Source organism: Sceloporus occidentalis, unplaced genomic scaffold (genome assembly GCF_023333645.1).
Source record: "Sceloporus occidentalis isolate IW3139 unplaced genomic scaffold, rSceOcc1.0.p SCAF_19, whole genome shotgun sequence".
NCBI lineage: Eukaryota > Metazoa > Chordata > Lepidosauria > Squamata > Phrynosomatidae > Sceloporus > Sceloporus occidentalis.
Window position 1 is genome coordinate 12,830,451 of NW_028316999.1, and position 14,236 is coordinate 12,844,686.

General features: G+C 35.7%; 1 protein-coding gene across 1 annotated transcript in view; it reads left to right on the forward strand.

Moving 5' to 3' along the window:
* The window catches only part of LOC149302464 (2-oxoisovalerate dehydrogenase subunit beta, mitochondrial-like), a 90,826-nt gene that overhangs the window by 18,156 nt on the left and 58,434 nt on the right, over window positions 1-14,236 (forward strand). Inside the window, exons 4-6 of the mRNA XM_089482519.1 lie at window positions 6,636-6,769; window positions 9,259-9,414; window positions 10,941-11,049. Of these exons, the coding sequence (XP_089338645.1) occupies window positions 6,636-6,769; window positions 9,259-9,414; window positions 10,941-11,049 (399 nt within the window). The remainder of the gene's footprint in view (window positions 1-6,635; window positions 6,770-9,258; window positions 9,415-10,940; window positions 11,050-14,236) is intronic.

Here is a 14,236-nt window from a genome sequence, read left to right on the forward strand (position 1 = left end):
ATATAGAAATGTTGGAGAAAGTTCAGAGAAGGGCTACTAAAATGGTTTATGGATTACAGGATAAAACTTACCAGGACATGTTAAAGGCATATATAGCCTGGAAGAAAGACTTGACAAAGGGGGATACCCATTGTACAGCGCTACGGAATTTGATGGTGCTATATAAAACATTAAATAATAATAAGAAACATTTAAATACTTAAAGGGAGTCAACATGATAAATGAATAGAGTTTATTTAAAAGGAGAAATACTACCACAACAAGAGGACATACTTTTAAACCTTTGCCCCTCTAGTTTAAGACTAATATCAGGAAATATTACTTAACCTCTACCCCTTTTGCTGGAAGGCTATTCCATGCATCCACTACCCTCTCAGTTAGCACATTGAAGGTGTTTAAGCAAGCATGAGGTAGGTTCCTATGTGCTGTCGCTTTCTGTTTGTTTTTTCTCCTTGCTGGTGGAAATTTGGTGTCTGTCTTTTGTGGAGTGAAAGTGGAGTTGTTTGTACTCAAACATTCCTAACCACTTTAATCGTTTTCTAACATACAATAATCATTTCCTATAGTGTGCACGTTTCCTTCCCGTTTCCGGCATTACCAGCATTCTGAATAGGAAATTCAGTTTTTAGATTGTGACCGTGGGGTGTAGCTGCAATGTAAACAAGTGAATGGGTAGGTTCATAGGGCTATTAACTGTTGTCGTATTCTTTTACAAAACCTTATAAGCAAATGGAATTTATATATATATATATATATATATATATATATATATATATATATATATATATAGCATAATGAACGTAGTTAACCAAGTCAAAACCACCTTTTAGTTTGATGCCTTGTACCTACATAATCTGCTTTGGATGCACGTTAAAATACTTTTGATGGTTTCCGTTTTTAAGCCACATTAAAGATGCTGTTTCACATTCCTATTTCTGTAGAATGCCTAAACCCTTCCCAGAATTAATTATTTAGCTAAGAACAATCTTTTTTTGTTGTTGTTGTTGCCGGGAACGCATGTGTCGCAGCTGCAGGCACTGATAGGTTATTGCCATAGAAACTGAAAACAAATGTGATTTGTTTTATTTGCTTAATAAAGATTAATAAAACATTAGCTTAATATACTAGAGTGCCCGGTTACATGATAAAACCATGAGAATTTTATGTAATTTTAAGTTGACTGTCCTCTTTAAAATCATCTTTAAATAAGGCAGTATTCTTTTCCTAGTAGATATTTGGCAGTTTTTTAAAGTTTATTAAAAGTAATAACACAATAATTACTTTTTAGTTCCCTTTTCTGCAGCCGTTGCGTTACTACTAGTAATAAACATAGAACTAGTGGAATGTCTAAATGTAAAGTAAATAATTGTGAATTGTTAATATAATTAATATCAACGAAAGTGAATCTTAATGAAGGTGGATTGTCTTTATAGAACTGCATGGTGCGTTTGACCTTAGCTGTAGAGGAACCGACCTTGCTATGCTGTATGAGAATGAAAACTAGTAATAGTCAAAATTATAAAATCTTTCTGGAAACATATTTTTGGCTTTACATCGAATAAAATAATTAAGACCAAGTGTTTCTTTTGACTCTTTAAAGAAGTCTTGGGGTTGCCAGAAATAATAGGAAACCGGTATGGTAAGTTAAAATTTCCGTTATTGTGAAGCGAGAAACAACCCTTGGTATAGGAAAGAAGCACATAAAGTACACTGTTTGGAAACTTAAAAAAGGAATTCACTGTAAAAACAAGATATATAGTTCACTGAGTGATTGTGATCATATCACAGCATAGTGCAGTATTTAAAAATCACATCGACTGGAAAACTGGTTCTCTCCTGTGAAATACTGTTCTTAAAAGAGAGGAAAAATCAAATATAAATCTTGACTTTTTATTAGCAATTTTTTTGTGTTGTGATCAAAGGGTCCAACTCAATGCATTGAAAATGCTTCTGTGGATCTAGCTCAGGTTTCATAATTGTAGTTCGGCAATCACTATAGAGACTAGGCATGTTAGATACAGTCTGTCTGTATCTATCTATAGCTTAGGAACATGATGCAAAGCTGAGTTCTAGGCTTATTTGGTTAAACGTGACCTTTGTGCTCGAGGTAGATTGCTTTGAGGAGCAAAACTGTTTGCTTAGCCAGGGCTGGTAATTCATTGACCAACCCAACATTTGTCAAGGAATTGCCAGACACCCATGGCTATTGTGACACCGGGGGGGGGGGGGGGGGGGGGTTCATTTTGGGAGGCCAACCAAAGGTGGGGAAAAATCAACACAGTTGTCCTCCTTGTGACCCTTGTCTTCAGTGGGTGATCACGTAATGCAATAAAGATGAAAAATGTATAATCTCTTCATGCCAAACCCTACGGAGTAACTATATTTTCTTTGTAGTGTTGTGTATATCATTTGTTTTGTGATTTATAGTACAGATAATGTAGCATATGGAGGCATTTTTATGGTAATCTGTAAAAGATCCCAAACCCTTATGAAACTGATGTAATTTAGAAACAGGTTTAATATGAGATTGATTATATTGATAAACTTGGCTGTCCTGTCTAGGTTTCCACCCAAGAAATTCGCTATTTCCATATTATGTATTACATTTTACTATAGGTATGCCCAACTATGATCACACAACCACACACAAAAAGCAGTGTACTGGTGTGCCATCGAAAATAAATATTTGGATGCTGTAACCATCTACAAATTATATAATTTTAGGAGGGTTTTACCATCAATTTACTTCTCTATTCCGCTTCCATTTCCCATACATTTCAACCTATTTACTTAACTTTTTTTTTTTAACTGTACTCTAACTTTTGTTAACTCAATATCCAGGGTGTCATATGATACAATAGTCTTTTACAATATGTGTGTTTGTAGAGAGAGTAGATGATTCATTTGGAATGGCGTGACAGGTCTGGCAAAAATGTAATTCTCAAAATAGGGAAAGGATAAGAAAAAATAGTTTACAATGTGATCAAATATGTTTTTTTAGGCTTATAAACTATTTGGAATAAAAAAAGTGGATTAAGCATTTAAAAGTAAAAAAAAAAAAAAATTATAATTATTCATACTTTACCCCTAGATGTTTGCCCCTTTTTAATGTATTGTACCTACATATATTATATAGTAGGGCTGTATAATCATTTTCTCTAAATATTAGTAGAAAAAAAACTTTTTTTTAATTTTTTTTTTTACACACACACTTTTCCCAGTTTTGTGGCTGTAACTATAACGGCAAAAGAAAATTAGGCTAAGATATATTTACCCTATTATCCGGATTATAGGGCGCACCCTTAAAGTTTGTTTTAAAGAAAATTTTAAGGTTAAGGTCCCTACCTTCTCCACCGACGGATTCTGTTAGCTTTTCTCATTTTCCTCAGCTCTGCTTCTTCTCTTGCCCCTGTTTGTTCTTCAGTCCTCTTGTTCTTATGTGTTCTTTTTTGGTCTTTTTCTCCCCCAGCATCAGCTCTGTTAACCAGGCCTCCTGGAGCACTTCTTCAAAAGGGAACTTTTTTGCAGAAGTACTCCAAGAAGCCAGAACAATGCAAGCAGAGAAAGAGGTGCAGAAACACTACTTTTTCCTAGTAAACACAATGCATTTTTTAAATGATTTCATAATATATGTTTTGAATAGAAGGGAAAATAGATATCCAACCTTACCTTGCCCTATGTGAAAAAGTAACCCCCCCCAGTTACTAAAACAACCATTTAACCAAATGTAATTGATAATTGGGTTCAATTTCCTTAGCCATACCTAGACAATATTACTGCAAGGTTGAATGCAAATATCAATTAAATAGAAACTGCACAGTAGGCTAAAAGGTCTGAAAAAGCAGCACATGATGCCATGAGCCAAAGAAATTCAAGAACACACGAGAAAGCAATTAACATTTATCATTCTAGAAAGGGCTACAAACATTTTTCTAAGGCTTTGGGAACCACTGTGAGAGCCATTATCTACAAGAGGAGAAATTTGGAAAAGTGGTGAATCTTCCCAGGAGTGGCCGGCCTACCAAAATTCCTCCAACAGTGCATCGATGACTCATCTAAGAAGTCACAATAAACTCTGATTAACCTGTAGAGAACTGCAGCCCTCACTTGTCTGAGTTAAGGTAAGTCTCCATGGTTCCACAATAACAGGCAGTGCAAAAAAGACATCCATGTGGGAATTGCCAAATAACATCTTGATGATCCCCAAGACTCCGTGGACCAATGAGTAAAAAGTGGAACTTTTCGGAAGACATTGGTACGGTTACATCTGACATAAAAGCTACCACAGCATTCCACAATAAGGCCTGGGCAACTTGCCATAATGGAACCTTGAAAATTTTTTTTATTTTTTTTTTACTACCAGAAAATCCGGTAGAATGTCTGGCCATCAGTTTGTGAATTACAAGTGCAGTTGGGTTTTACAGCAGGACAATCTGAAGCACACAAGCAAGTCCACCTCTGAATTGCTTAAAAGAAACAAAACAAAGGATTTGGAGTGACCTAATCAAAGTCATGACGTGAATCTGGTTGAGATGCTGTGGTATGACCTTAAAATTGAAGTTCATGCTCGAAAAACCCTACAATGTGACTGAATTAAAGTAATTAAGCCAAGAAGAGTGTGCCAAAATTCCCCCACAGTGATGTAAAAGACTCATTCCCAGTTATGGCAAAGGTTTGATTGCAGTTGTTGCTGCCAAGGGTGGCATAGGTAGTTATTACGTTTAGGGAGCAACTACTCTTTCCAATAGATATAGCTTTTGATTAATTCTTTTACCTCCAGTACATTAAGTGGTCATTTAGCAGCTACATTTGTATTTTTATTTGTCTTTGTCTTATTAAAATTAGTTGGATGATTTTAAACATTTAAATGTGACAAATAAGCAAAAATAAAAGAAATGAAGAGGGCGATGAATACTTTTTCACAGCACTGTATGTCAAACTGAATCTGTCATACTGGTTACAGGCACATAATTCATTGTTTTTTGTTTTTTTCTTGGTATCTTCATGTTGCCTTTTAGACGTTTCATTTGTAATAGTTACTGACTGTCTTATATTCCTACATGTTAAAATATGCCCTTTTAACACTTATACATTTTAAATAAAAGTGATTGCAAGGAAGAAAAAACATGTATCACAAGTCGCATAAAAGCTTTAATGCGTCTCAGCTGTAAATGAATTGTTTGAAAGGTCATTAAATGTGCAAAATGGTTCCAAGCTGTAAGCAATTAAAGGTGCTTAGCTTATAGATGTTTTCCCTCGGGTCTATAAAGATTTCCAAGCTATTCATCTGAAATATCAATTATGAACACAAACGCTCTTTCATAGCAAGTCAACGATAGAGAAAAGATCTCAGTTTAGTAAGCTACATTATTAATAAGTAGATTAGAATTATTCCCCTATTAATCGCCATAGTATAAAACTAATATTATTTGAGTTGGTATTTTATTTCTTTATTCCAAGGGTCAGCACATTTATTTTGTCTCTAGGAGCCAGCCAAAAAATGTAGGAGAAGTCCCCCCCAATCATGTTTTTATTTTTGTATATTTATTGTATATGTTTTTGGTCATATCTCCCCTCTCCCTTCTATCTTCTAAGGTGATGCTCAACCATCAAGTGTTCCCTAAGTCTAAATACATATCTTTGTTATAAATAGAAAAAAGTTTTTGAAGTATTGATCAATATATAAAATAATGCCAAAAATATATTTTGGTTTTTTTTAAATACATTCTTTAATAAAGAATTTATAAATTAGCGAACAATCCATTTAAGAAACAGATGAATCAAGTTTCTAGTTGATACATATCAATTGATAAATAAATTAACTAACATACAGTAACAGACACTAATGTGCTAGCATGCTAAGACCATACACTAATGCACACATGGGCGTAGGAACCGGCCAGAGGAAGAGAGGCACTTGCCTCTCGCATCATGCTGTAACCCCCCCCCAATTGAAACGCTGTACTGCGCCCAGGCGGAGGAGAGAGAGGAGCGCCCATCTGTCTCCTCTGCTCCCTACCGTCACCCGCCTTAGCGCTTCACCAGGCCTCATTTACCAGTACCAGAGATACATCCCAGGCGCCCGGAAGTTATTGCTATTCTATTGTCGTGTCATGAAGGCTAGCATTAAAGTCAAGTGTCTCCTTACCTTGTGTTCTCTTCGGCATGGGGGTAGCACTTTGTATCCAAAAATATAGAAATGTTTCCCTTTTTTGAATTTCTGGTTAGGTTACATCACCAGGTTTGAAGCATATCTGCTTAGTCATTTAAAGAAACGTAGCAGGTATTTTTAGTGGTCTTAATGAATTCATTGCTATCTGAAGGCTTATGATTTTCCATTTCCTAACAGCATGCCATTCACAATACCCTCTCTGTGTCATGGTATGATCCACTTTTTACCGCAGCTAGGGCCTGTCTGACATTACATAATGGGGTATGTCAGTCTTCCCTAACCACACGATGTTTACCAGCACTTACAACGGCCGCAGTGTTTCTGATCTTGATGTTGTGTATGTTTTATTAAGAGTCTGGTTTCCTTTTGCCGGCAGTGATTCATATTTGAGCTGAATTCTAACCAGATTTTATAACGGTTAGCTTGATCAGGTACTGTGTCAATTATTCTATTTGTTTTGCAGGTAAAGACAGAGTTTTTAACACACCCTTGTGTGAACAGGGTATTGTTGGATTTGGCATTGGTGTCGCAGTTACTGGCGCAACCTCTATTGCAGAGATCCAGTTTGCAGACTACATATTTCCAGCATTCGATCAGGTTTGTACTGTCTGTTTATGGAATACTGAAATTACACTTTTTTTTTTTTTATATGATTCACGGAAGTCTAAGAAAGTAGCCCAACTGTCAATTTGTAGACTAAGACTTTTTATCCACGGACCCAATAGTAATATTTCAGATGGCAGGTCAACATGCATGTTTATTTTCAAATCAACGTTTTCTTAAGTGTTTGCTGTTCTAAATAATTTTGTCCCAGTTATAAATGATCCTTTGAGATTATTTTTTCTTAATAATACTACATTCTTACGTAATGGAAATCCACAACCCATCATCCCAAGGCCTTCCTAAACATCCAGTCTGGTCTTATAGGGTCTTTCTGATCCTGTTATGAGAGGGTTTTTTTTCCTTTGGTTGTCAGTTCCTGCAGTCAGGCCACAATCTACTAAACCTTCTCATACTGTCTGTGATAGAAAATACATTGGTTCAGCTTTAGTCACCCAGCTGGACACGCTGATAAATTATACTCTATGTATGAAAGGACTTCAGAGCATCGCCATAAATAATTAGCTCAGTGGCTGTGCAGGTCACTCAAAATATTACATGGTGGACAACAGTGGCAGCCTCGGGACTGCAGATTAAGGATGTCTATTGGAACAAATCTAGGTAAAACTAGGTGAAAACAGGAGATATGTGCTCAGTCTACTTGCCAATCGCTTTAAATCTAACCAATGAAGGAAGAAATTGGAGTTATAGTTTTTAAACCCTTATAACCCACCTTAATATAATAATTTAGTTGAAAACACATAAAAATATTCACGAACATTTAACAGGTGTGCCAGACTTTCCAGATTACAGAAAGCTGAATATTTTGTCAGAGACCTTGAACATCTTTATATAGAGTCCAAGAGAAATTAGACTGAAATTTTACTGAAGATTACAGAACATTTCGTTAAGCAAAGGACTCTGTAGTTTGCCTTCGATGCGCAGAAGTACATAGAGAGCAGAAAATTGGTTAATAAAAAGGGAGAATACAGATGTTTGAGGTATAAGTGAAAGGAGAAAAATCAAACATATAAAAGAAAAAAGGAGCTCAAGAGGTATAGTTATTTAAACCAGTGAAAAGAATTGTGTAATATAATGAAATAATGCCTATATATTTGTATAACTGTCTGCAATTATTGCTTGAAGATGTTGTGTATTATATAGTTGTACTTAAAAAAAAGAACAAACAACAAGAAAATATAATGCTCTCTGTGTAATAAAACAAAAGGAATAGCTATACATAGTTATAAAATGTATGGCTGGATAAGAACCATTTGGCTGTAGTCTGACTTTTTTCTATTGTAATAGCCTCAACCCACATTTGGTGTATAGAAACCCCTCCCTCCCTTATCTAAGTTATAAAGGGCACATTTATACTATTTGTATCACCAATATTTACCCTGTTCTGAATTGGGGCACTGCTTGTAGCTATTAAGCACGTTGTGTTCTCTTGCTCTACTCGTGTTTTATGGCTATAGCTAATAAAACAAATGCATTGGTTTAGTAAACAATAGTAGTTTCTGCATTTGTTTGAAAAGGTAAAACCAAAATCCTATGCCAGACACTTATACTTATTCATGTATCTTTCAAACCTTATTATTCCAAAATTACCTCTTATATGTTAACATACCAATATTATTACCTTGTGGGCATAATTGCTTTCCTCCCTTGAAAACCCTCTGCTTTTTTTTTTTTTTTTTTTTTTTTTTTTTACAGTAGCTCAACTTGAGCGGAAGTGTAGATATATGATTATAGACTTTGTGATTTGCAATACCTGTCATTTCCTTAATACAAAACAGCTGTTCCACCAGTATTAGAGCAACTTTCCTGTGTTCGGTTTGTTTGCTCTGGAATATGTACAAAATACTATGCATTTTATAAATTATTACCATACTCTCCAGTAATTGTTGGGTGAGTTATGCCAGCTTAATGGCTAACCAGTTCTAAATAACCCTGTAAGTATTTCCCTTTATACGTTTGGAAATATGTTGCTCATGCTTATAAGTTTGTTATCTACAGCTGGTTCTTAGTGAATATTCATGTAATTAATACCTCAATATTTAACTTAATTTCAGATAGTAAGCACTGTAGATTGTTAGCTTGGGAGCAGGGCTCTTACCTTAAGACTACATAAACTCTACGAACGCTGGTCCACTACCGTCAGAATTAGTTGTGGGTTTAAGCCTTCAAGACCTTAGATGTCCCTTCACACTTTATATCCGAAGAAGGATCTTCTAAGGTCTTGAGATTCTTCATTTTAATTTTCATCGTAGTCTACTGGTCCACTAACATTAAGACTTTTCTGTTTCAGTATGTCGTGCCCCATACAGTATTTCAAGTGCTGCGTAACTTGATGTTGTGTTAAAAATGATAATATACATGTACTATCTTTATTATAGCTAAAATGATATTCTTGTGCTATGAATTACTTTTGGAATGTACGCACAATGTTTTTTTGTGTTAAACTGACTGTTTCTGTGTTACAGATTGTAAATGAAGCTGCGAAGTACCGGTACCGATCGGGCGATCTGTTTAACTGTGGCAGTCTGACGATCAGAGCTCCGTGGGGCTGCGTGGGGCATGGCGCATTATACCATTCCCAAAGTCCTGAAGCATTCTTTGCTCACTGCCCTGGGATAAAGGTAAAAATAAACTGTTTTCAATTGGCAAGCTTATTGTAAGATTGAAACGTTTTAGTTTAAACATTAAATACCGCAGCCTTGCAAAAATATGTTGGCTTTAAAAATCAAAAAAAAATTACAAGCCAATGAAAACAGGTAATGCATAATATGAATATTTTTGAAAGGCTAAGTTGTAGAAATGTTTCTTCCCACAGACATAGGTCACTTATGGTTGAATGTCAGCTTTGCGTTTAAAAAAAATAGTGTCGGATTCTTATAATAGGTCTGAAAATAGCCATGTTTTTTAATGAAACCTGTGGCAGCCACTTGTAACCCCTTTTAATGCTTCATATAATAAGGATACGGGTGAGTTATTGTTATTCAGTGTTGAAAGAGAGGCTCTGAACCGTTACTTTCATTCACTAATATGAAGTAATCTGTAACCTGAAAGGATTGGCATAAAATCTAAATTATAAAACCTACTCATGCATAAAATGGCTGCTTAAGTATGCTGTTCCACCTACTGCAGAAACCTAATTGCTGCTGAATTCCCAACCTTCCTAAGTAATAGTTCTTCAATTATGTAACATTTCCCAAGGGAGCACTTATTTATCACGTGGCTTAAAAAGAGGCAGTGATATTATCGTTGCCATAGAAACTGAAATGTCTGTGTTGTGTTTGTGATTGAGGAAAGACTAAAATAACAGATCAGCTAAGGTGTATTTACTTAACAGCACTATTCATTTATAGAAAATCTTTATATGTATGACTTGTTTTGTATTCTTGCCTAATATACACAAAAAAAAAGGAAACAAAATATTGAAATTTTTATTCATGAGGTTATTCCAATTAGATTATTTTTTCAGTACTCATTGCTACTTTAACATTTGTATTCAAGCAGAACACAGAATCTGCCAACAGCAAACTGGTATAACTGACCAAAATAATAAGACTAGATGAAAACGGGGTAACCCTGCTCTGGCTCCATCAGCCAGCATGGGAGACTCGCTTCAATAACAATATAACACGAAGGAAAGTTATTCATGGGTCACAACAACCCAGTAGTGACAATAAACATAACAATCTCATCGAGATACACCGCTACCCTTACCGAACTGATTATACTTAGCATGATAATGTTTAAATGTATGTTAGTATTAATAGATTGATTTCCAAATTATAATAATCCTGTCATGGTCAGAGCTCCTGATGCAAAAAAAAACGTAAAGGACCGAAAGAATAATTTGAATCTAATGAACAAGAGAAGATGTATGAATTTCCAATATAAAATATAAAGGACTGCTTTCCGTAGTGTCTAATTTATCACACTACCGTGTTTAGAATTAAAGAGAGTACTCATCTAATGTGACTTTTTAAATAAATAAAATATGTAGATGATCAAACTGGATAATGGGAAATCAATATATCAAACCATAAGTACATAAACTATGCAAAAGTATAATACCAGATGTATTTATTAAATACATACTAAATTACATACATCAAAGCAAGCCAGTGTGTGTAATTTTTGTTTTTGTTTTTTGTAGGTGGTTGTTCCTAGAAGTCCAGTTCAGGCAAAAGGATTACTGCTCTCTTGTATAGAAGATAAAAACCCATGCATTTTCTTTGAACCCAAGATACTATATAGAGCAGCAGGTAATGCAGTTCACTGTGTCCGTGGTTATACATGTGGCTGGCTTTATGATTTGTTCAGAACATGATCTAAAGTTTGGCTTATCCTTCTCCAATGCATGGCCGCTCTTGTGTGCGAGCAAATGTTTTCCGTTAAAGCAACAACTGTATGCTTTGGCTAGCAAGTATTGTGTTGGCTTTTCTCTGTTTTGTTTGGCGAAGTCTACCAAGAGTTAGTCATTTTTTATTCTTTGAAGAAAGAGAAAAATTTAATTTTCTTTTATAAAACGTATGCAGGCTCTTGTGCGTTTTATATGTTATGTTTTTCCAATATTTGAAGACTTTTGTCCAATGGCACCCAGCATAGTTCACCACCGTTTACACATCTGCTTTCACGGCTGTAATTGAATCACATTTTCTCAACTACAAGCAGATTGCGATCTGATGGACTGATCTCTGTAAGCTAATAGGCAGAACTGGTAACCCATGTATGATTCTTGACACTCGTGCTAAGATTGGCAGGATCTTGGTGCTGACAGTGGTTTTTTTCCTACGTTGTAAAGTATACTGACAAGGCTCTGGTGTGTACATAGAGAAGAGCCAAAAGGCACTAATCCAAGCCTGTATAACCAGACAGTCGTATTATTGGTAAGATCCCACTGTAATTGCATACTAGCGCGTGATGCAATGTGACCGTGTTGATTGGTATGGCACTTACGTTGTCAATCAGATATGTACAAGCATTTAAAAGCATTCAAGCTTAAAAAAATATTTTAAAGAGGATGTTTGATTGAAAAAAATTGTCTGAGCATTAAATACAGTGCTGTATACAGTAAAGTTGTCATCTTAGCACAATGAACTTCCTTTATCTACAAACCTAGATGTTGCAATTCTAGGAGGTCATGATATTTTGAGCGATTTCCCCCCCCCCCCCCAGCTCAAACACCACACTGAAGTGATGCGTGATGCTAATAATGTCCTGGTTATCCAAATAACCCTTTCTTCCGTAGACTTTAATCAGTCAGTGTCGATGTCTAGATCACACACACACACATATATATATATTAGTTACACACACTGTCTGGGAAATATTTGAATGTGATACTAATGATTAAGAATCAGATTATTAATGAGTAGCTTGAATCAAGAGTATAGAATAAAGTATAAAAACCTGCTCTTATGATGTATTGTCTTAATTTGCAAGAAAGTGTTATACATTTTCCATTATTAATAGTTAGTTGCACACTTCAGTTACATACAACTGGTATTCTTAACCGCTCTGTTTCCGCGTCATTACTTTCTAGCAAATATACAAGACAAGTAGATTGTAACACGCGTTAATGTTGCTTTTTGTTTTTTTGTTTTTTTTAAATTTGCTTTCACATTAGCCATGTGCAAGGACATAGAAAGGAATTATTTCTGTAACACGTGCCACCCAGGAAGATAAAGGTCACTGTCATTAATACTGATCTTGGAGAAATTGCTCTAAGCGATTCATAGGTAGCACTGACATCTACACTGTTCAATCAATATGTTAAACCAGACCTTATGGCTACTTGTGATGTAAAAAGATTGCTATGATACAGAATTAGGATTAATGCCATGAATCCCACTATTAACAAAATACTATCTGTACATTTCTGTATCGTTTTCCCGATATTATAGCTTGACACTTGCTAATACATAATATGAAAGAATGCTTGATGTCCCTTTTGCAAATGCATGGAGATAATTCTGCAGAATACCCCAATATGCATTTGCCCCCTTACATTGCCCTCCCCTACATTATAAAGCACCAGCAGGTTCCGTAGCACTGTTACAATCAGTTGGCGAATTTAAAGTCACACACAGTAGCTGGTACAGAAGGAGAAGAAGGCCCTGCTCTTACGAGGTTTCTATCTAGTGAGAGGCTGGGAGTGAAACAATAGGAGAGGACTGCTTGGATGGGGATGAGTTGATCGGGTCTGGATGATCTGTTTAAGTTGTTGATCGATAAGGATGATGGCTGAGAGTGTAGTACGTTTCTGGAAAAATGGTTTTTAGAGAGCTTTTGAAAGTTGCGTACAAGGGAGAAAGTCTGAGGGAACGGGGAAGAGACTTCCACAGGAGGGGTGCAGCGCGGGTGAAATCCTGAATATGTGAGTGGGGAGAGGTAATAACCTGCTACTGGTAATAAGAGACACTTAATGGTTTCCTCCAATGAGATTCCCAGGAGAAATGATGGCCATGTTCCCTTGGGACTTAATGCAGCTCCAATCCTTTGATCTCCATTGTTTTTCCAGTACATGTAGCGAAACAGAAAATATTTTACAAAAACATGAAACTAGGATACATAGGGCAAACTCTCACAAAGAGGTATATTATTAGTTACAGTTCTTCTTATAGCACATTAACCAAAGTTTGCATTTTATTTCTTGTCAATACGGATGTAATGATAAACAGCGAGGATGGAAAAATGAGTCACCTTGACATTCTCCGTCTCAGGCGGTAACGGAGAAGCTTCTGAGAGCTTGTTTGACCTTTTCTGTTTAGTTTATTTGTATCGCATGTGCCATGCAGGAGCTGATATAGAAATGAATATAACTTGCATCAATGGTTACTATAGAGACAAACAAGGTAGGGCTGATATTGTGCCCCCTCTAATCTCTCATTTGAATCAAATCCTTCCAATACATAAACATTAAGGATTTAAGATTTGACAGAATTGTTTGGCATTTTAATTTTTTTATATTGAAACCTTATTGTACGCATTTAATGTTTGCCTTATATTATGCCAACAGATTCTGCAACACTGTACAACGAGTTTGTGTGTTTTTAATTATTGCACAAAATTATGCACAAAAAAACAGGGACAGAGAGTATGTAGGGCTCTGCTCTTAGAGAAACACGTATACATACAGACACACACGCCTACATAATTGGAGCCAGAAATGGCTACATCAACGTGTCCATATTCTCACCATATGTATATAAACATTACTAAATATGCAAACACATCTATTTAGAGAGCGCCAGCAGATTCTGTAACACTGTTACAATAGAGGAAAATGAAAAAGTTACCGCAATCTTAACTGACGATATACTAATTAGTATAAGATATACAAAGTAACAGCACACAAGAACAAGACAAGAGGCTCTTGCAAGTTTACAAGCTGCTTATATATGTATCCATTGCCCAGTCATCAGTAACTATTGGAATTTTGGGTATCTG